Here is a 23,962-nt window from a genome sequence, read left to right as displayed (position 1 = left end):
GCCGGAAGCGCAGGATGTTTTCAAATCGTGACCTGGACATGGCAGCAGAGAACATGGGCATGTGATGTATTGGGTGCGTAGACCAATAAGACCGCAATACATTCTTTTGACTAGACCCATGTTAAGGAGAAGGCCCCCAAAAATCTTACGTTCGGAAACTTGGAGTGGTTTCCACCGAAAAGGTTGGGCATGGTAGCTTCTTGAATTGGTGTTTGCGTACTGTGTGGCATAACGGTTGGTCTCCAGCAGTGATCCAGAAAAAAAAAAATTCTGTCACTGCGGTGGGGCGGGTGAGGGTTTGGCCGGGTGATCATAAGCCCGCAGGGGGCAGATTAGGGCCTGATCTGATGGATAGGAGTGCTAGGGGGTGACAGGTGGTGACAGGAGGTCATTGATGGGTGTCTCAGAGGGTGATTAGAGGGGAGAATAGACGCAATCAATGCACTGGGGAGGTGATCGGAAGGGGGTTTGAGGGGGGATCTGAGGGTTTGGCCGAGTGATCAGGAGCCCACACTGGGCAAATATGGGCCTGATCTGATGGGTAGGTGTGCTAGGGGCTGACAGGTGATTGATGAGTGTCTCGGTGTGATTAGAGGGGGGAATAGATGCAAGCAATGCACTGGGGAGGTGATCGGGGGGGGGGGGGAGGGGGGAGGGCGATCTGAGGGTGTGGGCGGGTAATTGGGTACCCGCAAGGGGCAGATTAGGGTCTGATCTGATGAGTAGCAGTGACGGGGTGATTGATGGGTGATCAGGGTGTGATTAGAGGGGAGAACAGATGTAAACAATGCAGTTGGGAGGTGATCTGAGGGTGGGTCTGCGGGCGATCTGAGGGTGTGGGCGGGTGATCAGGTGCCCACAAGGGGCAGGTTAGGGTCTGATCTGATGGGTGACAGTGACAGGTGGTGTCGGGGTTATTGACGGGTTGACAGGTGATCAGTGAGTGATTACAGGGGAGAATAGCTGTATACAGTACACGGGGGGTGGGGTGTCTGGGGAGGATCTGAGGGTGTAGGGGGAGTGATCAGGAGCCCCCAGGGGGCAGTTTAGGACCTAATCTAAATTTTAGCGTTGACAGATAGTGACGGGGTGATTGATGGGTGATTAGGGGAGTGATCGGGGGGGGGGGGGGGGGGGTGTCTGAGGGGTGCTGTGAGCGATCAGGGGGCGGGGGGGCAGGATCAGCGTGCTTATGTGTGTACTAGATGGGCCGCCTCCTGCCCTGGTGGTCCCTCGATCCACCAGGGCAGGAGGCAGCCTGTATAATTCGCTTTGTATACAATACAAAGCGTATTATACGCTTTGAACGCGGCAGATCGGGGGTTAACAATCCGCCGGCGCTGCTAATTGGCCGGCGGGTTGATGTCACACGTGGGCGGAGCCTAATGCTGGCGGATGCGCACGCATCACTGCGCACGATCCCCGGCTATTCAGTCCCTCAGGAGCCGGCGTTAGGCAGTCCTGGGGGTGCCACTTTGCCGATGCCCATAGGTAGTGGGTGGTTGGCAAGTGGTTAAAGAAGGTTTCCCTGGTTGCGGTATACGTGTAGCAGTGCAGCAGGAAGTGATTCTCGTCCTCAAGGGTCTTCTACTCACAGTAGTCTCTCCTCCCCGGGTTTGTACGTCTGTCTGTGTCTCCCAGTCTCTATTTCGAGATTATGAGCACTCAATCTGTAGACGCCTAGTATTTTCCTCTCGAGAGTTTTGGAGATTTTCCAGGTATGGGGCTATTTTATAGTCTCAGTATAGGGACTGGTATATGGTTAGCTTCTGTGACTGTTTTATTTCATTCCTCCATTTATCTACATAGTCCTCTTTGCTCTTGGCTGTGGTGTGCTTTATCTGGGCTCTTGATAGGACCCGTGGATCTGTGTTTGGAGGGAGCAGAGAGTTGACCACTTCTTTCAGGGCACATGGCTTTTCTTGGTCTTCATTGTGTAGCATAGCTTTGTAGTGAGGTGAGTCCGGCATGCTGCTCCTGTAGGTGGGCCCAGTAGGACAAGACTCTCTTCTGTATCTCAAGCAGTAGTGGGAATCTACCCAGCTCAGCTCGGCAGACATTGTTTGAGGTTCTCCGATGGACCTGGAGGAGGTGTTTGCAGAATTCCAGGTGGAATATTTCTGAGGGGCTAGATTCCCATTCTGATTGATCCGGGTAGGTGATGGGGCCCCATATTTCGCTTCCCTTGAGTAGGATTGGGGTTATGACTCTGTCAAAGATTTTCAGCCAGACCATAACTGCTGGTTTCAGGTGGTACAGTTCTTTCCTGATGGCATAGAAAGTTCGGCAAGCTCTGGCTTTTAGGGCCTCTATGGCTGATTTAAAGCTTCCAGATTGGTTGATTTCCAGGCCAAGGTAGGTTTATTTGTCAGTTCTGCTGATCTCACAGTCATTGAGTGTAAAGGTGTGAGCTCTGAGCTTACCTTTTTTTTTATTTCAACATTTTTATTGAATTTTATAGTTAAGGTGGACCCAAATTAAAAATACAAGATTTCAGAAATAAAATGTATTTTCTAAATTATAATAATAAACAGCAGCCTTTTTTCAGCTGCATGATGACAAATATAAAATATTTTACATTTATTGGAGAAACCCCTCCCTTCCTTTCAAATTGCCGGGACAGAATCCGGCAAAATGCTGGAGTAGGTAGTGTCCAGCAATGGAGGAATTGCTAATGGCTGCCACCTGTACAACCCTAGTTATGAAAAGAGAAGGGTGAAAAGCATGCACTGAAATGCTCATAGGCTTGAAGGAGTGTTTATTTATCTTTGTATGTGTCAGAGTGGTGCAACTAAATATTTTTGAATTAAAAAATTTTTTGGTTTGGGTCCGCTTTAACAAACAGAAATGGTAACAGTATGCGTGCATGGGACAAGGAGGTGCATCCCACGCAGGGGAGCTTAAAATGCATCAAAGTTGTAACATGAAGGACTTCCCCAGCAGCGCAAGGCATCATTTACTGGTCGGCCTCAGTCAGAATGATAGTCATGTATGACAACACTTCATAACATAACCTGTCCAACCTACATTTCCGATCTTACTCAGAGGTACACACCTAGACCCCTACTCCGCTCTTCCAGTGAACATCGCCTAACCGCCCCCCGCATCACCCAGTCCCATGCACGCCTCAGGACTTCTCAAGAGCTCCTCCAATACTATGGAACTCCCTACCTCCACCCATTAGGGCAGCCCCCTCCTTCAACATCTTCAAGAAAGCCCTCAAAACTCACCTTTTCACTCTGACCTACTACCCCTCACAAGTGCTATAAACCCACAGCTGAACTCTGGTCCCCTACCTTTCGTGTCCTTACCTCTCCCTCTAGATTGTAAGCCATTGGGCAGGGTCCTCCCCCTTTTGTGTCCTACCTGATCATGCACCTCCATTACTGTGAACCCATGCTATGCATCTGAGTGAACCTAACTTGCCTAATCTCCATGCTCCCATCCAGTGACTGACTAAGCATTACCTTGTACTCATACTGTACTGCATGATCTGGTTTTTCTTGTATTCATGTATTGTCATTTTGCTGTATGTCACCCCTAAATATTGTCTGCAACCTAAACTAATGTCCAGCGCTGCGTAATATGTTGGCGCTTTATAAATACAACTGTAACGATCGGTGAAGCACAGAGAGGATCTGATTACCGGTGATCTGCAGTATCACTGGGAATACAGATGTATACCAGATTATAAGTGATCTGCAGTATCAGCGATAATCCGATATACCAGCTAACCTCTGTTCACCTGAGTAGAGTGTAGTGTTTGGTGCAACAGTAACACTTAGAGGACTAGGCCTCAGTGCAGCCAGGAGTACTGCACAGATTCCTTCCGCAGACCTGAACTCTCCAAGACGGGAGGAGTCGGGCTGACAGTGGGAAGGGTTGTCTGCAAATGACACTCTGGAGGAAGTGTCACTGACAGGACGGGGAACCGCCTCCAATAGTAAAGTCGGTTCTCGAGGTCGGACAAGCCAGATCGTAACCACACGGACAGATAAAGTACAGATTCAGAAGGCAGAGGCGGAGTCTAAGGTACAGGCAGGGTTCAGCAACAGGGTATCAGAAATATCGAGGTACAAGATCAGGAGGCAAAAACAGAGTCTAAGGACGAGCCGAGGTTCGGCAACAGAGTATCAGAGTGGCAAGGTACAAGCTCAGAGTTCAGGAGGATAGTCAGGCAAGCAAAGGGTCATAACAGATAATCACAGTCAAACTAGTACTTTAAGCTATCAACAGAATCTAGCTTAGTGTAGGATTACAGCTCCAGCTGGTCCCGGCACACTAACGGATCTGACTAAGGGTCTGAGTGCTCCCACATAAGTGATCGCAACGCCAGACAACCAGCAACTGAGCATCCCGCAGCACATATACACATGGGGCTGCCCAGCACCTCCCATAGTGCTGGACCAATGAAAAGGGGAAGCCAGTGTCAGCTGACCAGCCCCGTGCTCTGCCCCGCCGTTCGCGGAAAGAGCCGCCTGCCGCTGACTTATGGCGGCGGCTCTTCCGCGTTTCTTGACAACCACAAATAATAACAGAGAAACAGATAAACATTGGTCCTAAGAAGTCCACCGGCGATCAAGGCTGAGGACCTTTGGTGCTGGAAGGGCTGAGGAATAAGGTGGAGAAGGGAAAAAGGGGAAATTTCCCATCTCCTTGGCGTGGCTGTTACCTTTTTGTTTTTCCTCTGGAACACCATGGTTTTGGTTTTCTTTGGATTAATGGGGAGTGCGCCCTGTTGTGCTGAACTTCTCCAGGTTTGCTAGGCTGTCTTGTAGACCTTCTTCAGGTTGTGATACCAATAAGAGGTCATCTGCATACAGTAGAAATTTCACTGTTGTGTCATGTAGGGAGAGTCCTGGTGCTGGTGAGGCCTCTAGGGCAGAGACTAATTTGTTGATGTATATGTTGAAAAGTGCTGGACTCGGGCCGCAGCCCTGTCTTACCCCCGACCCTGAAGTCGGAAAAAAGTGTTCTTTTCCAATTCATTTTCACACTGCACTTGTTCTCAGTGTATGAGCTCTTGACATGGTATGTTTTCCCTCCTATTCTGCTCTTTAGGAGTCTCAGGAACAAACCTGGATGCCTCACTGAGTTAAAAGCCCTTGTGGAGCCACCAGTCCACAAAGCAAGCAAATATTTTCCCCTCTCTTCTTCTGTGTACATGGTGCTTAATAAGGGTGTGCAAGGTGTAGATTTGGTCGGTGGTGCGATGGTTTGGCATAAAACCTGCTTGGCTTTCACTGATAACATTGGCTGTGAGTCATATTTAGGCATATAAAACATAATTAGATAAAGTGCCCCACAAATGATGCTCATAATGTCCCCAAAATGACATGCAGAGTGCATCACAAAATGAATATGCATAGAGTCCTACCCAAATGATAGGCTGACTGCCGCCCACAAGTGGGCAGTGTCCCCCACAAATGCTCAGCCCCCCTCCATTATTGGTGTTCAGTGGACCCTGCAAAAGGAACCTTAGCAGTTTACTTACTTAGCAGCTGCAGCATGACTAGCCCCTCGCTGCTAGAACGCTGATTGACAGACTAAATTAAGAACTGGGTGAACGCTGTCCACATCACCCCATAGATTCCAGCGGGGAGTGTGGGCATATCAGGAGATCAGGTGGCTGCATCATTACGTCTAAATTGGTTAATGTGCTGCTGCAGCAATTGCCTACATACAGCATGCACTTAAATACTGAAAAGAGCTTCAGGAGCCACTGAACATTCTTTGGACACCACTGCTTCAAAGGCAAGACACACTGGCCTCCTATTTTTTGAAAAGTAATTTGGAGATCTTACAGATATTTTGTACTTTAGTTGTTCACATTGACTTTGTTTCTAAATACTCAGTGCTGGATACAACCAAGTGTTGGACTAGTGGGCTATTGCGCGATCCATAAATACAGTGGGATGCGAAAGTTTGGGCAACCTTGTTAATCGTCATGATTTTCCTGTATAAATCGTTGTTTGTTACGAGAAAAAAATGTAAATTAAATATATCATATAGGAGACGCACACAGTGATATTTGAGAAGTGAAATGAAGTTTATTGGATTTACAGAAAGTGTGCAATAATTGTTTAAGCAAAATTAGTAGGCAGGTGCATAAATGAAATCAATATTTAGTAGATCCTTCTTTTTCAGAAATTACAGCCTCTAAACGCTTCCTGTAGGTTCCAATGAGAGTCTGGATTCTGGTTGAAGGTATTTTGGACCATTCTTCTTTACAACACATCTCTAGTTCATTCAGGTTTGATGGCTTCCGAGCATGGACAGCTCTCTTTAACTCACACCACAGATTTTGAATTATATTCAGGTCTGGGGACTGATGGCCATTCCAGGACGTTGTACTTGTTTCTCTGCATGAATGCCTTGGGATTTTGAGCAGTGTTTAGGGTCGGTGTCTTGTTGAAAGATCCAGCCCCGGTGCAGCTTCAGCTTTTTCACTGATTCCTAGACATTGGTCTCCAAAATCTGCTGATACCGAGTGGAATCCATGCGTCCCTCAACTTTGACAAGATTCCCAGTCCCTGCACTGGCCACACAGCTCCACAGCATGATGGAACCACCACCATATTTTACTGTAGGTAGCAGGTGTTTTTCTTGGAATGCTGTTGTTTTTCCTCCATGCATAACGCCCCTTGTTATGCCCAATAACTCAATTTTAGATTCATTAGTCCACAGTACTTTATTCCAAAATGAAGATGGCTTGTCCAAATGTGCTTTAGCTAGCATACCTGAAGCGGCTCAGTTTGCGCTGTTGGGGGAGAAAAGGCTTCCTCTGCATCACTCTTGCATACAGCATCTCCTTGTGTAAAGTGCGCCGAATGGCCGAATGATGCACAATGACTCCATCTGCAGCAAGATGATGTTGTAGGTTTTTGGTACTGGTCTGTGGGTTGACTCTGACTGTTCTCACCATTCGTTGCTTGTGTTTATCCGAGCTTTGTCTTGGTCTGCCACTTTGAGCCTTAACCTGAACTGAGCTTCCATTCCCTCAGTATGTTCCTAACTTTGGAAACAGACAGCTGAAATCTCTGAGACAGCTTTCTGTATCCTTCCCCCTAAACCATGATGGTGAACAATCTTTGTCTTCAGGTCATTTGAGAGTTGTTTTGAGACCCCCATGTTGCTACTCTTCAGAGACAATTAAAAGCGGAGGGAAACTAATTGACCCCCTTAAATACTCTCTCATAATTTGGATTCACCTGTGTATGTAGGTCAGGGGTCACTGAGCTTACCAAGCCAATTTGAGTTTCAATAATTAGTTCTAAAGGTTTTGGAATCAGTAAAATGACAGCAGTGCTTAAATTTATGCACCTGACTAATTTTATTTAAACAATTATTGCGCACTTTCTGTGACTCTAATAAACTTAATTTTACTTCTCAAATATCACTGTGTGTCTCCTATATGATTTATTTAACTGACATTTTTTTTATTGTAACAACCAATGATTTATACAGGAAAATCATGACAATTAACAAGGTTGCCCAAACTTTTGTATCCCACTGTACTTGTGCAGAATGCTCCCAGCTTCGGGAGCGCGTTCGAGGGGATAAGTGACATAATGGAGGGGACCAGCAGGCAACCAAGGTACTTGATAGACTACAGGGGCTGGAAGAAGCCACAGGTATGTAAAGCTTAAAGGACAACTGAAGTTAGGATATGAAGGCTTCCATATTTATTTCCTTTTAAACAATACCAGTTGCCTGGCAGTCCTGCTGATCTATTTGGCAGCAGTGTCTGAATCACACCAGAAACACCTGATCTGCTGTATGCTTGTTTAGGATCTATGGCTAAAGGTTTTAGAGGCAGAGGATTAACAGGATAGCCAGACAACTGGCATTGCTTGAGAAATATGGCAGCCTTCATATCCCTCTCGCTTCAGATGGTCCTTTAACTTAAAAAAATCCATTGCTGCAGGTTTCTTTTAATGTGTGACCAGTATAACTATTTCCTTTTTCACCATTAGCAAGTGTGATTTACGTGGCTTCTTTCCACCCCAACATTACAAGTGCAGCCAGTGTTAAACTTCCACCTCTCACTCATAACAAGTAAGAGGTGGGGGAGCTCACTTCAACCTGAATTATTGCAAATACTTTCTGTTTTAAGAAAGCAAACTTTTTTTGTTTGTTTTTCATAGCATTTAGAGGGCTTTTTGATCCATTGTAACACCTTACACACTCCAATGAGGTCTGGCTCACTATGAGCTTGCTGCGTAGTATGTAACTCTGGGTGTTTCAAGTCCTAATCCATAGAGCCACAATAATCCATGCCATGCACTGATGAGGATCAACCAATCCGAAACAGTCTGTATGCACGTTGGATTAGTGTGGCTCTGTAATATTAACTTCTTAACGACTGTGTCACGCCAACAGGCGTGAACGTGGCAGCTTCCCGAGGACTGCATAACGCCAATTGGCGTTAAGTCGCTTAAATGATGGAGCTCTGCTCCGTCATCAGTCTCCCAGCGGCGATTGCTGCTAGGAGACTGTTAGACGGTGAAACCACTATCTATTTACATTATACAGCGTTGTGATCTATAGCAGCTCTGTCCCCTACAGAGGCTCAAGAGTGATCGGCTCTCATAGGCTAATGCCTATGACAGCTGATCCCTGTCATTGACTGGTGGAGGGAGGTAGGAAGGGGGAAAATATTTTAAAAAAGGGAAATGTAATCGGAAAATAAAAAAATAAACATTGCAGCGTCGATCAGAGCCCACCAACAGAAATCTCTGCTGGTGGGCAGGGAAGGGCGGGGGGGGGGGGGGAGGAATCATTTGTGTGTTGCATTGTATGGCTCTGCAGCAAGCTTTTAAAGTTGCAGAGCCCTAAATTCTAAAAAATAGCCGGATCACTTGGGGGTTGTAAGCCTATGGTACTGAAGTGGTTAAAAGGCTGACACATCATTGCATTCAAGTGGATCTGGAGTTGTGTTTAGCTCACAGGGACAACAATGGATAATTTGCATATTTCAGCAGTGATGCACTGGGAGACATCTTGGAGCTCACTCAAACCTGATTATTATTGCAAATACTTTCTGTTTTAAGAAAGCAAACTTTTGACTTCATAACAAGTATGTCTAGCATGACACTCCCCATAGCAAGTGTGGCCAGTATGACGTGTGCACACACATAGCCTGGATGATTTGATAAGCTCCCTCTGGCCTGTTGACTCGGCTTCCAGGGTTCTGGTGATAGTGATCCGTCCTGACAAATGCTCTACCTGTCCAATCATCCACCTAGTTTTTCTCCCAGCTCTTCTCACATTCACACCTATCTCCCACAGTAGGCTCTTGTGCGATGCCACATGGGTACAAACAAAAGATGGATGAGAGGAGAGCAGTGTAGTTTTTGAAAAAAGTCAGGTAACGGCTCTACATAGCCTGGTCACTGCTGGCTACCAGGGGAGTATCAGAAAAGGGCATATGTGTTGGCGTGAGGTAGTTTGAGAGGGTAAGCACGCCCTGGGGCCCTCTAAGCTGCAGAGACTTATCTCCTGGTAGTTACACCTCTGCAAGTTGGTGTACACCAACTATTTAGCAACTCTCACTGCTGAGCCGCATCCATTTCCCCTGCTGTATGGAGATTTTGTGGCCACTGCAATTCAGCAGATTCTTATTACATTACTCTTCTGACATGTAGTACTGTTCACAAAGGCTAGGTTCATAGTGGGCATTGTGTTCCCTGTAAAAACAGGAAAGGAAAAGTCTGTTATACGTGCATCACACACAGTGAAGCATACATTCAATGAAAATAATGCTTCACTGTTAACGCGTATTTTATGTGAAACCAGTAGTACTGCTGGCTTCATATATGTTGGCACTACCATTGCCTAGGGATGTAGAATCAGAATCATTTATTACTCGCCAAGCACGACTTGTTCGTGCCCGGAATTGGGCTTGGCACGAGATGGTACAGGAAAAGACAGACAATAGATAACACGGTAGCATACAACAAGCAAATGCAATACAGTAGTGTATAACAGAGATAAACCTTGTTCACAGTAAATATGAAGTTCTACAGACATGCTTAAAGGACGGATCTGGCTAGTTGAGTAAGGAGAGGGCAATGGGAGTGAGTCCAGAGAGTTCAGTGATTTAACAGGGAAGAAGTTGTTCCTGTGTCTTGAGGTCCTGGTGTAGATGGACTGGTACCTCTGGCCCGAACAGAGCAGACTGAAGAAGCGGGTGCCTGGGTGTGAGGGATCGTTAGCGATCCTCAGTGCTCTGGAGCTCAGTCTGGTGTTATAAAGTAGGTCTAGCGGGGGGAGATGTTTTCCAATGATTCTTTCCGCTGATCTGATGACCCTCTGTAGGTTGTGTCTGTCACATGCAGAGGAGCCGGAGTACCATACCAGGATAGAAGAACACAGGACAGATTCTATTGTGGCTGAGTAGAAGCTTGTCAGAAGTTTCTGGTCAATGCCGAACTTCTTCAGCTGGCGGAGGAAGGATAGTCTCTGCTGGGCTTTTCTCTGGGTGAAGGTGGTGTTGGCCTTCCACCTCAGGTCGTTGGAGATGATTGTGCCCAGGAGTCAAGTGCAGGGGACTTGTGCGATTTCCGTGCCTTCTTATATGGCTTGGGGGTGGGGTGGGAGCACGCTTCCTAAAGTCTATGATCAGCTCAACAGTTTTCGTGGTGTTGAGGAGCAGCCCGTTCACCCTACACCAGTTGCAGATACTTTCGACCTGGTGACGGTATGCCTCCTCATTGCTGTTGGTGATGAGGCCAACAATGGTGGTGTCATCCGCGAATTTGATAACTTTGACAGAGCTATCCGTGGATCTGCAGTTGTTTGTATACAGGGAGAACAGCATCGGTGACAGGACGCAGCCTTGTGGGGCCCCTGTGTTGGTGGTCCTTGGCTGTGAGAGGATATCACCTAGCTTGACGACCTGGGATCTGTTTGTGAGGAAGTCCGTGATCCACAGGTGCAGGGTGGGGTGGACATTGAGCGCAGCAAGATTCTCCTGAAGTATTTTAGGGCTGATGGTGTTAAACGCTGAGCGAGCTAAAGTCAAGAAGGAGGATCCTGGCGTATGAGTTCGGTCTATCCAGGTGCTCGTATACTGACTCCAGGCAGATGTTAATGGCATCGTCGGTAGACCTGTTCGCCCTGTATGCAAACTGGTGAGGGTCTAGCATGGACTCTGTTGAGACCTTTAGAAGGGGCATAACCATGCTTTCAAACGTTTTCATAATGACGGATGTGAGAGCCACGGGTCTGAAGTTGTTGAGGTCGGTGACTCCCTGCTTCTTGGGGACAGGGATAATAGTCGACCTCTTGAAGCAAGCAGGGACTTTGCGTTCGTGGAGGGATCTGGTAAAGATGGAAGAGAGAATAAGGGCTAGCTGTTGTGCACTGGTTTTCAGGCATGTTGGTGACACACCGTCTGGGCCTGAGGCTTTTCTAGCCTTTAGCCTTGACAGGTGCCGCAGGATGTCTCCCTCATTCGCACTCAGGGAGGGTGAGTTTGGGCATGGAACAGATAGGGTGGAGTAGGGAGCAGGTGGCTCCGGGAGCCCTGCACATGCTGCTTGGTTCTCGAATCTGCAGTAGAAGTCACTGAGGTTCTCAGCAAGCTCTGTTCTGGGAGTTGTATGTTGAGGGGGGGGGGGGGCTTGTAGTTCGTGACAACCCTAAGTCCTTTCCATACAGCTTGTGAGTCGTTTGAGGAGAGTTTCTGTTTCAGCTTCTCCGCGTAGCTCTTTTTGGCAACTCTCAGGCAGTGGGTTGGCTCTGTCTTCTATAGGGGTTTCCAGTGGATGTGATGTGATGTACGCATGCTTGCCGTCACTTCCTGCTTCAGGGATGTGGAAGAGTATTGTTTAACCACTTTACCCCCAGCCGTACGGATTTCTCGGTCCCTTTTTCCACCCTGTTACCACCAAGGGGACGGAGAAATCTGTACCTGACGCTGCTCCAGCCACGCTCCCGCTCGCTCATCCGCGCGCGCTCGTGCACGCAGTCGCCCGCTCGCCCGGAGATCAATTAATGGGAAAAACCTTTCCTGTTCGTTGATCTAAGCCCCCCGCCATGATCAGCTGCTTCTACGAGAAGCAGCGCAATCATTGTGGAAAAAAAAAAAAGTTGCCCAGCCTCCCTGAACTTCCTGCAAGCGAACTTCCTGTACGCTTGCAGGTCGCATAAACAAAAACTCACTGTGGCCATCTTGTGGCCAAATGGTAAAACTACACCCTAAAGCATTTTCATATACAAATACATTAGCTATACATTAAAAATTAACTCATTACCTCCCACACTCCCCAATTTTTTTTTTTTTTTTGTAATAAAAAAAAAAAAACAATTAAAAAAAAATACATAAATAGTTACCTTAGGGACTGAACTTTTTAAATATTTGTCAAGAGGGTATAACACTGTTACTTTATAAACTATGGGCTTGTAATTAGGGATGGACGCAAAACTCAAAAAAATGCACCTTTATTTCCAAATGAAATATTGGCGCCAAACATTGTGATAGGGACATAATTTAAACGGTTTTATTACTGCGATAAATGGGCAAATACATTTCATGGGTTTTAATTACAGTAGCATGCATTATGTAAAAACTATAAAGGCCGAAACCTGAAAAATAATATATTTTTTCCCACATCTTTTCCTATTTTCCCATTAAAACACATTTAGAATAAAATAATTCTTGGCATAATGTCCCACCTAAAGAAAGCCTAATTGGTGGCGGAAAAAACAAGATATAGTTCATTTCATTGTGATAAGTAATGATAAAGTTATAGACGAATGAATGGAAGGAGCGCTGAAAGGTGAAAATTGCGCTAGTGCTCAAGGGGTAAAACCCCTCAGTGGTGAAGTGGTTAAATATACTTCCACGCATGAGCGCCGCAACGTTGCTTCTGTGGGTTTTATTAACCACTTCAGCCCGAGAGCAATTTTTACATAGAGGCGCTGCTCCCATTCATTCGCCAATAACTTTATTACTCATCACAGCTAAATGATCTATATATTGTTTTTTTCAGGACAAAATCGGCTTTTAGTGTGTTAATTTTGTTTAGTAATCACCTTTATTTTCTATGCATTTTAAAGGGAAGGTTCAGGGATGCTGTGAAAAAAATAAAAATCCAAATCCATTTACCTGGAGCTTCCTCCAGCCCGTGGCAGGCAGGAGGTGCCCTCGTCGCGGCTCCGCAGGCTCCCGGTCTCCTCCGGTGGCGCGCCCGACCTGGCCAGGCCGGCTGCCAGGTCGGGCTCTTCTGCGCTCCAATGTGCGGCTCACTGGTGCGCGCTGACGTCATCGGACGTCCTCCGGGCTGTTCTGCACAGGCTCAGTAGTTCTGCGCCTGCGCAGTACAGCCCGGAGGACGTCCGATGACGTCAGCGCGCACCAGTAAGCCGCACATTGAACCGCAGAAGAGCCCGACCTGGCAGCCGGCCTGGCCAGGTCGGGCGCGCCACCGGAGGAGACCGGGAGCCTGCGGAGCCGCGACGAGGGCACCTCCTGCCTGCCACGGGCTGGAGGAAGCCCCAGGTAAGTGGATTTGTATTTTTTATTTTTTTCACAGCGTCCCTGAACCTTCCCTTTAAAGGGAAAATAAGGGAAAAAATTGAAAAAACTATTTCTCCATTTACATCCATTATAGCTTTACATTAAACAGTGTTTTCTATAAGTAAAACCCACTAATTTTATTTGCTCATCCATCCTGATTATTGCAACATTTTATTTTTAGATTATGTTCCTAGCACAATGTATGGTGCCAATATTGTATTTGGAAATAAAGGTGTCTCCTTTTCTTTCTGGTTTTTGTTTTTTGCTTTCTCGTTGTACACTATCAATGATTACATGGCATTATTTTGAAAAATAGTAATATACCCTCATGGCATACACCTTTAAAAAGGCAGGTTCCTGAGGTAACAATATGTTTCTTTCATATTCTGTCACTTTTTCATTTTACTAGTCTTTTATTTTGGTACAGAATATGCAAAAAAAAATGTTTTTTTTTTTTTTTAAATTCCATTTGTGGCTAAAAAAATACAGGAGACCTACGCCTCAACCCTAAAACTCTTTAAACTCTATTCTACTACTTATCATGGTTAAAATCATACCACATATGTATCTTGTAGCGTTGCTAAAACTTTCCCAAGTTTGATCATAATTCTGAAAATGACTTTTTATGTTTGAGTTTGTCCCTACCTATTTTTCATGTGACATTGGTCACCGCTTTTAGACACACCAAAATGTATTCTACAACTCGTCACGGTTCAAAAGATACCACATGTGTCTCATTTAGTAGCAAACTGGTGGTGCGCTGTCCACAACCACACTGGACATTCATTGCACGGCGGTGGGTTGCAGTAAGAGTACTGCACCGCCTCGGCGTGAAAGTGCTCTCAAGGAGCGGGCTAGATCCTAAATATGGGCAAATCAGATCTCATTCCAGATGAGAAAGACCTTTCGAGGTATCTTCCTGATTATGACACTTTCAGATCTCCTGTCCTAGGTTACTCCTAGGTTACTTGCAATTTCTTGAAGGCAACGTCAGTGTTTGTATCCAAGCAGTATCTTGGGCTCTGGCAGAATACTTCAGCTAACTGTTATGGTTCAGTGTAATGGCAGAGAGGAAGATTTTAACATGGTGGATTGTCCATCCAAATCCTTTAAAAGGTGCACAGTGCATTTCTCAGATCCCTGTTGTGAGTGTTTTTTTTTTTTTTTTTTTTTTTTTTTTTAGTATTTATATAGCACCATCTTCCGCAGCTCTGTAAAGAATATATTCTCTTGTCACTTAACTGTTCCTCGGAGGGGTTCACAATCCAATCCCTATTATAGTCATATGTCTATGTACTGTATGTATTGTAGTCTAGGGCCAATTTAGGGGGAAGCCATTTAACTTCTCAGTGTGTTTTTGGGATGTGGGAGGAAACAGGAGTGCCTGTAGGAAAACCACACAGACACGGGGAGGACATACAAACGCCGTATGGATACTGCCCTGGCTGGGATTTCAACCAGGGACCCAAATGCTGCAAGGCAAGAGTGCTAACCACTGTGCTGCCCATTAGCAGTTTGGCTGACCCTTGAGTGCTGAAGAAGCATTTGTTGCATATACATTAAATGTTATTGCTCCGTTTTATAAGCTGACTGCAGTTGCCTATGTGAAATGCACAGTAAAGAGAAAGCTAAGGGCTCTTTCACATCAGAGGGTGCGTTGAGAAAAGCTGAAAGTCTGCTGTTTGCGTTTTACTACTTTTTTGATGTGTGTTTTGCTGCGTTTTGAACGCAAGTGAATGCGTTTCAGTGCGTTTTCAATGCGTTAACGCAAGTTTGAAAATGCAGCGTTATTTGTGGGATATGCAAATTAAAGAGAAATGATTGGTTGTTTGAATAGCATGCAGTGTATGGTGCATTTACACTGGTTTTTGCAATACAATATATTTTGTGGTTATTATATTAAATACTGTACGTTAAATTTATTTTTGTTTACTTTTCCTCTTTATTTACTACTAAAAACCTTTATGAAAAAAGTTGTACGTATTTGTGATATTGTAGTGTTATGCTGGGTACACAAGTTGATTTTTCCCGCTAGATTTGCGTGATCGAACGGATCAATTCGATTAATGCAAACCTGCTGAATTGGATTTCGAATCAACGGCAGGAACGATCAAAATCCAATTGAGCATGATTTAAATAATCGTATTGATCCGTTCAATATCACGAATCGAGCGGGAAAATCGCAACGTGTGTACCCAGCGACATTTGTTCCCAATTTGTAAGTAACCAATTGGATAGAAAAAAATACACTTGGTTAAACATAAACCTTCTTTATTTGCTTGTTAAAATTTGCAATGTTTTTTTTTTATTATTATTATTAAAGAAAAACACACCGAAATAGTGTCTGCAACAGTGCAAAATTGTACAGTAACATACTGTAAAGTGTTAAACATAATTAAAATGCAAAAAACAGCTGAAGAAAAAACAGCAAAATAACAATACAATGTCAAATTTGCATAACGCCAACAATTTTTAAGAAAAATTGCTACATATTCAACTTAAGTATTCAAGGTAGGCATTTTCATTGAGTAGCTTCCACTTTTCAAATGAAAGGAGCAATAAAAGCATACCACAAATGAAAATAAACATAGCTATAGTGTGTGTGTGGGGGTTAAATTACAAAGCGACACATCCTCCTGCTCCTTCCTTTGTTCGCTGTTTGTGATATTCATGCTGGTGTTCCAGCAACTTGATTGGACCTTGACCCGGTCAAAATACACCCTGAGTGCGAAGTACGTCCTTCCCTCTTCACTTCTGGCAGGCGCGTAGCGCTTGGCTCAGGGGAACGCTGACCCCTCTGACTAATCTGTGTTTTGTGTCCGCTCCAGTTCATCAAGCGTCACATGATAATCAATTGACATTTGGTGTAATGGAGCGCACACAAAGTGCAGATCAGGCAGAGGGGTCACCGTGCTTCTGAGACAATCGCTGTATGCCGGCCAGAAGTGAAGATGGAAGAACATACTGCGCACACAAACCGTGGAGGTACAAGCAAGTTACCGGTACACCTGCAATAATATGACGCAAATGGCAGACGGTGAAGGGGTTGCTATGTAGTTTTAAACCACAACACACTACAGCTATGTTTATTATCAACCGACATGTGTGATTCTAACATTGCTGTATCCAAATGCACGGAAAAATAAAAAATCAACCACTACAGCTTTGAGAAACCAGTTAAGGTGTTTATCATGACCTGTGCAAATTATCTTTGCTACGGTAAGGCCCAGTTCACATTTACAGTTTTAAAATAGTAAGTTTTTCAACCAATGGATCTATTCTCAAACACCCGTTGTTACAGATACGTTCCAGTCCCCCAAATCCTGAAACTGCTACAGTCCCTATTTTTCACACACCATGCGCTTTGTTATCCATGTGTAAGAAGAGGATGCATCTACCGTTGCCTGTAGTAGAATTAACGATATGAATTTTTCTACTTAAAACTGATGCAATCATTGAATGATCAGCTCTGTTTTCACTATGTGAACAGGCCACGTATAATCCGGATCAAGTTAATCCAAAAACACATTCACTGACATAAAACGCAAATGTGAACTGGATCTTACTTCCTACATAGTTTTGAACAGTTTGGGGGACTGTGAAGCCTCCAAACTTAAGAAGCATTAAGATTTCGTCCCGAAATAGATCGGTCCCGTCAATCGCGCCATGCGGGAAATTACTGTAGATCGCCCGCGGGTAGGGAGCGCATCGCGAGCGGCGTACGATCGATGCAGGTATACATTACCTGAAGCTGGCTCCTGGCATTTTCTCGGCATCACCTCCCGGCTGGCATCTTCTCCGCATCCGGCATCCGTGTGTAACTTCCTGTGTCACTGCAGTGACAGCGGAAGTACAAATATAGGGCGCTCTATTTTAACTTCCGCTGTCACTGGAGTGACAAAGTTATACGCGGATGCCGTGATGTGGAGAAGATGCCAGCCGGGAGGTGATGCGGAGAAGATGCCCGGGACCAGGCTTCAGGTAATGTATGCGGGGGAGGGGGGGGGACAGGCGGCAGCTCAGCAGATGGTGAATCGGTTTTAGGCTGAAATCTATTCACAATCTGTTTGCGGTAAGGCAGCCATACGCTCCCTCTGTGATCAGATTCGATCAGAGAGGGATCCATCTGTTGTTCGAATCTGATGGCAAATCGAATTAACGCTCACATGACTGCAGGACAGTACTGAGTTTACCTCAATGTACTAACTATATGTATCCATATGTGTAAAAACCACAAAACCTCACCATACATAACTGTAAAGTGACACACTAAAAATAGGGATGGACGATGAACATAATAGCAGTATAGGTGATCTAGTGTAAAGGGAAACAGAGAGCTGAAGTAAAGAAAAAGGTTTGTATATACCTTGTGCTTCGTCTTGCCTCATATCTTGCCTGTATCTACGAGAACCGGCTATCGCCACAGACGTCATTGGAGCCAGAGTAGGCTGGCGCCCTCTATCTCTCCAGCCGCTGCTGTTGAGATACGTAAATAGCTCACTTCTCTTACATTACAGTGGCTCCAACTGATGGAAGAGTGGTGAGCCGGTTCTCGTAGATTGGGACAGTGGTGGATGGTGGCATGGAAGTGATCCGGGTGTATGGGGCTGAAGGAAGGTGAAGATATGAACAAAAGTTTTTCTCAACTACAGCTCTCTGGTTACACAAACACTAGATGTATGTATAGGTTCAATGAACAAATTAGCATGTTATAGGGGTTTACATGAAAGCTAGGTATTTATCAATTAGTTGAAATTGCTGCACATACCACTAACAACTGTATTAACATAATGTAACTGTCCACTGTAGGGAAAAGGAAAAAAAATTTTCAACCCCCTAAAACATTTGCACTTTTACAGATCAGTGAAATAATTGCCTTCTGAGGCACTACTGGCACCAGAGTTGCTGTCTTGTTGTGGAAAACCCTGTTGGGCCTGGGTATAATCAGTTGGTGGGTTTGTGTTTCTTTGAACACTTCGATTTGGAAAATGTTTTGGACTTGGGCAGCCAGACCTTAGCTCTTGCAGAAAAGAAGGCATATTTGTATCAGACTCATATGTTTGGGGAGGTTCAGTAATATCAGGGAAAGAATGTGAACTGCTCATGTACTGAAAATTTGAATCCCCACTTTGACTATCACTACGTCGGGGTGGAAAGGAATGAGGACGCACTGTACCACTTTGTGGTTTTTTTTTTTTAAGCTGGGACTGTTGTGGGTTGTTATCTACAGACTGTAGATGATATTGCTGATAGGTACGTTGTACCTCAGCATGTGTAGGCACATTAGGATGAGCTGGTTTCAAAGAATACTTTTGTAAATACTGAGCATGCATAGACTGACCAACATTACCACTATGTGGCACTGCATGTTGTATAGGTGTACTTGAACGTACAACAGGTTGTTCACGATAAATAGTAGGAGGAGGAGGAAAACTGGCAGTAGAGGGAGCTTCAGCAACATGATGAACATCACCACCAGAGGCAGAAGGGATGTGTGCATAAATTGCATCTAACAATACATGTCTTAGACCAAATCTATTCGAAGCAGGCACTCTTTCAAGTAGAGGTATCAAACTTTGCGCTAATGATTGTGCTTCCGACATGGGCTGTTCCTTGCCTTTAATTACAATCATGCATGTTTTCAGCGACGTCATGAGATTTTCCTCTTTTTTTTGATCATTTTTTTACCCCTGCTGTCTGCTCCTCCAGTTTTTCTGTATGCTTTCTTACCAGTACTATCTGAGGTGCCTTCAGTGTCCTCTAGAAGTTCCTGTGAGTAGTCAATTTCATTCTCTAATTCTTCATTACGCCTACTTTTCTCCGATGCATCCATAGATAGGATAGAATCATCATCAGAAGAGAATGCAAGGTTATCCTCTGTACTATAAATAAAAGAAAAAACGACAATTAAGGATTTTGATAAAAAACCGGGGGGAAAAAATGTATACACTTACAGCCGCATTTCCAGACAAGGCCTGAGGAAAGCCATAATTGGTGTGTGTTTATACAGTTGTCGTTTAGAACGACCGGAGCCACTACATTGCTCTTTACTCTCTTGTTTGAGCTCTTCTGCAAAATGATCGCGCACGTCGCCACTTATTCTTTACCACGTAGGCTGGAGTGGACTGTGCAGGCGCATTACTCCAGCGCCTGCGCAGTCCGGGTCGGAGCTGCGATGAACTGCTGCGGGGAGAGCTGCGGCCCGGGACATGCTGGGAGCTTGGGGTTGGAGGAAGTCCAGGTAAGAAGCTCCTATTTTAATAGAAAATGTCTAACTCCTTTGAGTGTACATTTAAAATGCTACACTACAAATGCCCCACCATCATTCTACTAACACTAAATGTAGCCATACATCGGTAGATTTGCCATCACATCGACTCTAAAGGATAGATCCCTCTGAATCAGATCAAAGAGGGAACATATGTCTCCCTTTACTGAACACAAGATTGTGAATCGATTTCAGCATGAAATCAATCACAATCTGTGGTAGTTGCTGCTGCTGCCAACCCCCCCCCCCCCCCCAAAAAAAAAAACCACGCACACACACATTACCTGCTCCAGCCAATACAAGACCCCCGGAATCCGCTGTGTAGAGACGTCATCGGATCTGTACTGAGCAGGCGCAAAACTACTGCGCCTGCGCAGTACAGATAAGATGACATCACTACACCACGTGACCCCCGCTGTGGAGTGCAGATGATCCCGAGAAAAGTGAGGAAAGATTGGGGAACATTACTGGGAACCAACTGCAACATATGAAGCATCACAGTTCCAATTCACATGTGGGCATGCAGTATATGGGCAGTGGACAAATCACTTTCAATTACATCTAGCTTTAATCTACCTGACACACACCCAAACAGAACAAACAAATCTACTTATATAAAAGACATTACATACTGCAATAATAATGACAAACCTTTGTCCTCCTTCTGTTCCTCTGACCAAAGTGGCCAATCTTCAGTGAACAGCTCCATGCTGTTTACTCTCCAGATTTTGTTATTTTTATTGGTCTTTTTAAAGTCCTCGTGAGCCTTGTCATACAGTGCAGGATGCTCCTGCACCTTTACAATAAGTTCCTCAATGTCAAATGTGATTTTGGGGCCCATTTCTTTTTCTGCTGCGACACAGCTCCTACTCGCGTCCATCCACGCTCCTATCTCGCCCTAAAGAGGAAGTGACAAAGCGGAAGTTGCCTCTTTGCCTTCTGGGACTGATTTTCTGCGTTGACAACGTATTAAAAACGCGCATACGCGCGTTTTACATTGACTAACATTGCAACGCATAAAGCTAGCGTCGGCCAAAAAATTGCGTCTGGGTGCGTAGTAACGCAACGCACAAACGCAGCGTTATATGTGAAAGCTAAAATGAAAGTCTATGGACTTTCATTTTACCTTGGGTAACGCAAACTTTACCCGTTGCGTTGAAACGCAGAAAATCTGCCCTAATGTAAAAGAGCCCTAAGCCTGGCTTTTAGTTAGAGCACCACTTTTGAAAAAGTAGTTCACATAACCTCTTTTGTTCTTAGTGAAGATACATCTTTGTAGGTCAATTACATTTATCCACAAATGCAGTAACATGCAAATACCTAATATCTTCCAGGATGTAAGAAGTAAATCATTTTTGCCTGATCAGTGGATGGCCATACACAGAAGCAAAGAACCACAAGATGACCTTGCGCATGATGGGAAAAGCTACAAAAAAGGACAAGCGCGTAAAATTATCAAATGGATGAAGAGCAATAGGTATTTCAGATAACATTATAAACAATGTGTTTCATTTAGAGGGCCAAGAGACCAATCTTTTTTTTTTTTTTTTTTTTTTTTTTTTTTTTTTTTTTGCCCAGGCAAGAATTCATCAGCGAGAAAAATGGTATATGTATTAGATCAGAGCATGACCTCACAGATGGGAGAATCAGATTCCGCTTACCACCAAATGAGAAAAAGATATGTCCTATTTCCATTGAGAACGAGTCAAATCAGTCAGTGACTTTGGTCCAGTACAGATGTTTGCGTAAGATTGCCACCTTTAAATTCCATGATGAGCATGGTGTTTCTGATATCAAAACCATCCTGTTAAGTCCAGGTGAGAAGAGCATTTTGATAAAAATAAGTAATTTATCTTGTGCTGCATCAGATTAGCCACACCATTGTATCTTCAGTGAGCAAGCATGTTTTTACACAAATTAATTTCTTTGGTTCAGGCATGGCAGAATGACCCTGAAGGGCTCTTTCACACTGTGGCTGTGCGTCGCGGCATTTTACCACACAGCTACTGCAGGGTAATGAGTCTGTGGGTACTTTCATATTACCTGCGGTGCGTTGGAAGTCCTCAAACTGACTCGCTTCTATAACTATGTTAGCGCATGTATCTGTGACGTGCGTCGGACCGGAAGTCATGTAATTCTATTGCAACGCAGGTACTTTTAAAATGTTGGCGGCGGCACTACGACGACGTTACGAAGAAGCATATTTTTACAATACACTTCTGTGCACTTCGGCATACCTGAAACAGGAAATGACCGTGTCACTTCCTGTTTGGCCGGATGCCAAAAGGGGGAATACCGTGATATTCGCTGAAGGCCTGTTTTGTGCACCGCAACGCTAACGCCAAAATTCAGTGTGAAACCAGCCTGAAGGCAATAGGATAGCAGACTCAATCATTTGTACAGTAGCTTGTAAGCCATAAAAGTGTGCCTGCACTAGACTGTTCTTGGTTAAAGTGGTTGGTCAGGACTGTCTAGGCTGAGAATCCCGGGTGTGTACAGGTGTCCTCTGAGATCTATGTTTACTTAACCTCCCCGGCGTTCTATTGAGATCGCCAGGGAGGCTGCGGGAGGGTTTTTTTTTTAATTAAAAAAAAAATATTTCATGCAGCCAACTGAAAGTTGGCTGCATGAAAGCCCACTAGAGGGCGCTCCGGAGGCGTTCTTCCGATCGCCTCCGGCGCCCAGAATAAACAAGGAAGGCCGCAATGAGCAGCCTTCCTTGTTTGGCTTTCCTCGTCGCCATGGCGACGAGCGGAGTGACGTCATGGACGTCAGCCGACGTCCTGACGTCAGCCGCCTCCGATCCAGCCCTTAGCGCTGGCCGGAACTGATTGGTCCGGCTGCGCAGGGCTCGGGCGGCTGGGGGGACCCTCTTTCGCCGCTGCTCGCGGCGCATCGCCGCAGAGCGGCGGCGATCAGGCAGCACACGCGGCTGGCAAAGTGCCGGCTGCGTGTGCTGCTTTTTATTTGAAGAAAATCGGCCCAGCAGGGCCTGAGCGGCAGCCTCTGGCGGTGATGGACTAGCTGAGCTCGTCCATACCTCTCAGGAGGTTAATGAATTGGTATGCTGGATCTTTTTTTTTTTTTTTTTTTAGAAACAATTTTTTTTATTGAGAGAGATGTCATCTTAGTTACACAAATGGAATATGAGTTGCAATATACTATATTAAGTACAGAAACATGTACAACATATTCCTTGTAAAACTAGCTAATACACCTATAGATTAACTCTATAAACTTTTAAATGATGCTCTTCAAAATACACGTATAGCATGAGTACATATCGATTATAAATATTCCAAGCATAGACAGAATAACCGAGACATGGATGGATGAAAGCCATGACTGGATAGCTAATTTAAAAGGATACAATGTGTTTAGGAGGGATAGAACAGGGAAAAAAGGTGGAGGGGTTTGTCTCTTTGTTAAGAATTCTTTTACAGCTGTCCTCAACGATGAGATGGAGGAAGATTGCGAAGATGTGGAGTCCGTTTGGGTAAATATTCATGGTGGAAATAAAAGTTGCCAATTGCTTATTGGGGTATGCTACAGACCACCTCTTATTAATGAAGCTGCAGAACTGCGATTACTACAGCAGATTGAAAAAGCTGCAAGTAAAAATGAGGTCATAATTATGGGCGACTTCAACTTTCCAGACATTGACTGGGGTATTGAGGCTACCCATTCTGGTAAAAGCAGCAGATTTCTGGCAGCACTACAGGACAATTACTTGACTCAAATGGTAACGGAACCAACTAGGGGGAATGCTTACTGGATCTGATCATTTCTAATAAACCAGATAATGTATCAAATGTGCAGGTTCAAGAACATTTGGGAAATAGTGATCACAACATGATAACGTTTGATCTGGTGACTTATAGGCCACGGGGCAGCGGGACCACTAAAACTATGAATTTTAGAAAAGCAAAGTTCAATCAAATTAGGCAGGCACTAAGTTTGGTGAACTGGGATAATGTACTACAAGGGAAGGACACTGAAGGGAAATGGCAAGCTTTTAAACGTATTCTCAATCAATATTGTAGTATGTATATCCCATATGGCAACAAAATGTCTAGAAATAAAAAAAGGCCTCTATGGATGAATAGAAAGGTTAGGGATAAAATGAAGAGGAAAAAAAATGCCTATAAGGTCCTAAAACAGGAGGGGAC

General features: G+C 44.8%; 1 protein-coding gene across 4 annotated transcripts in view; it reads left to right on the top strand.

Moving 5' to 3' along the window:
- Window positions 1-23,962, top strand: part of MOV10 (Mov10 RNA helicase) — a 342,254-nt gene that overhangs the window by 121,599 nt on the left and 196,693 nt on the right. For all 4 annotated transcript variants that reach the window (XM_068269732.1, XM_068269729.1, XM_068269730.1 and 1 more), the window contains 2 exons: window positions 21,128-21,270; window positions 21,372-21,610. In XM_068269732.1, the coding sequence (XP_068125833.1) occupies window positions 21,128-21,270; window positions 21,372-21,610 (382 nt within the window). The remainder of the gene's footprint in view (window positions 1-21,127; window positions 21,271-21,371; window positions 21,611-23,962) is intronic.

Source organism: Hyperolius riggenbachi, chromosome 2 (genome assembly GCF_040937935.1).
Source record: "Hyperolius riggenbachi isolate aHypRig1 chromosome 2, aHypRig1.pri, whole genome shotgun sequence".
NCBI classification, from domain to species: domain Eukaryota; kingdom Metazoa; phylum Chordata; class Amphibia; order Anura; family Hyperoliidae; genus Hyperolius; species Hyperolius riggenbachi.
Note: the sequence above shows the minus strand (reverse complement) of the source record. Positions and strands in the feature narration are given on the sequence as shown.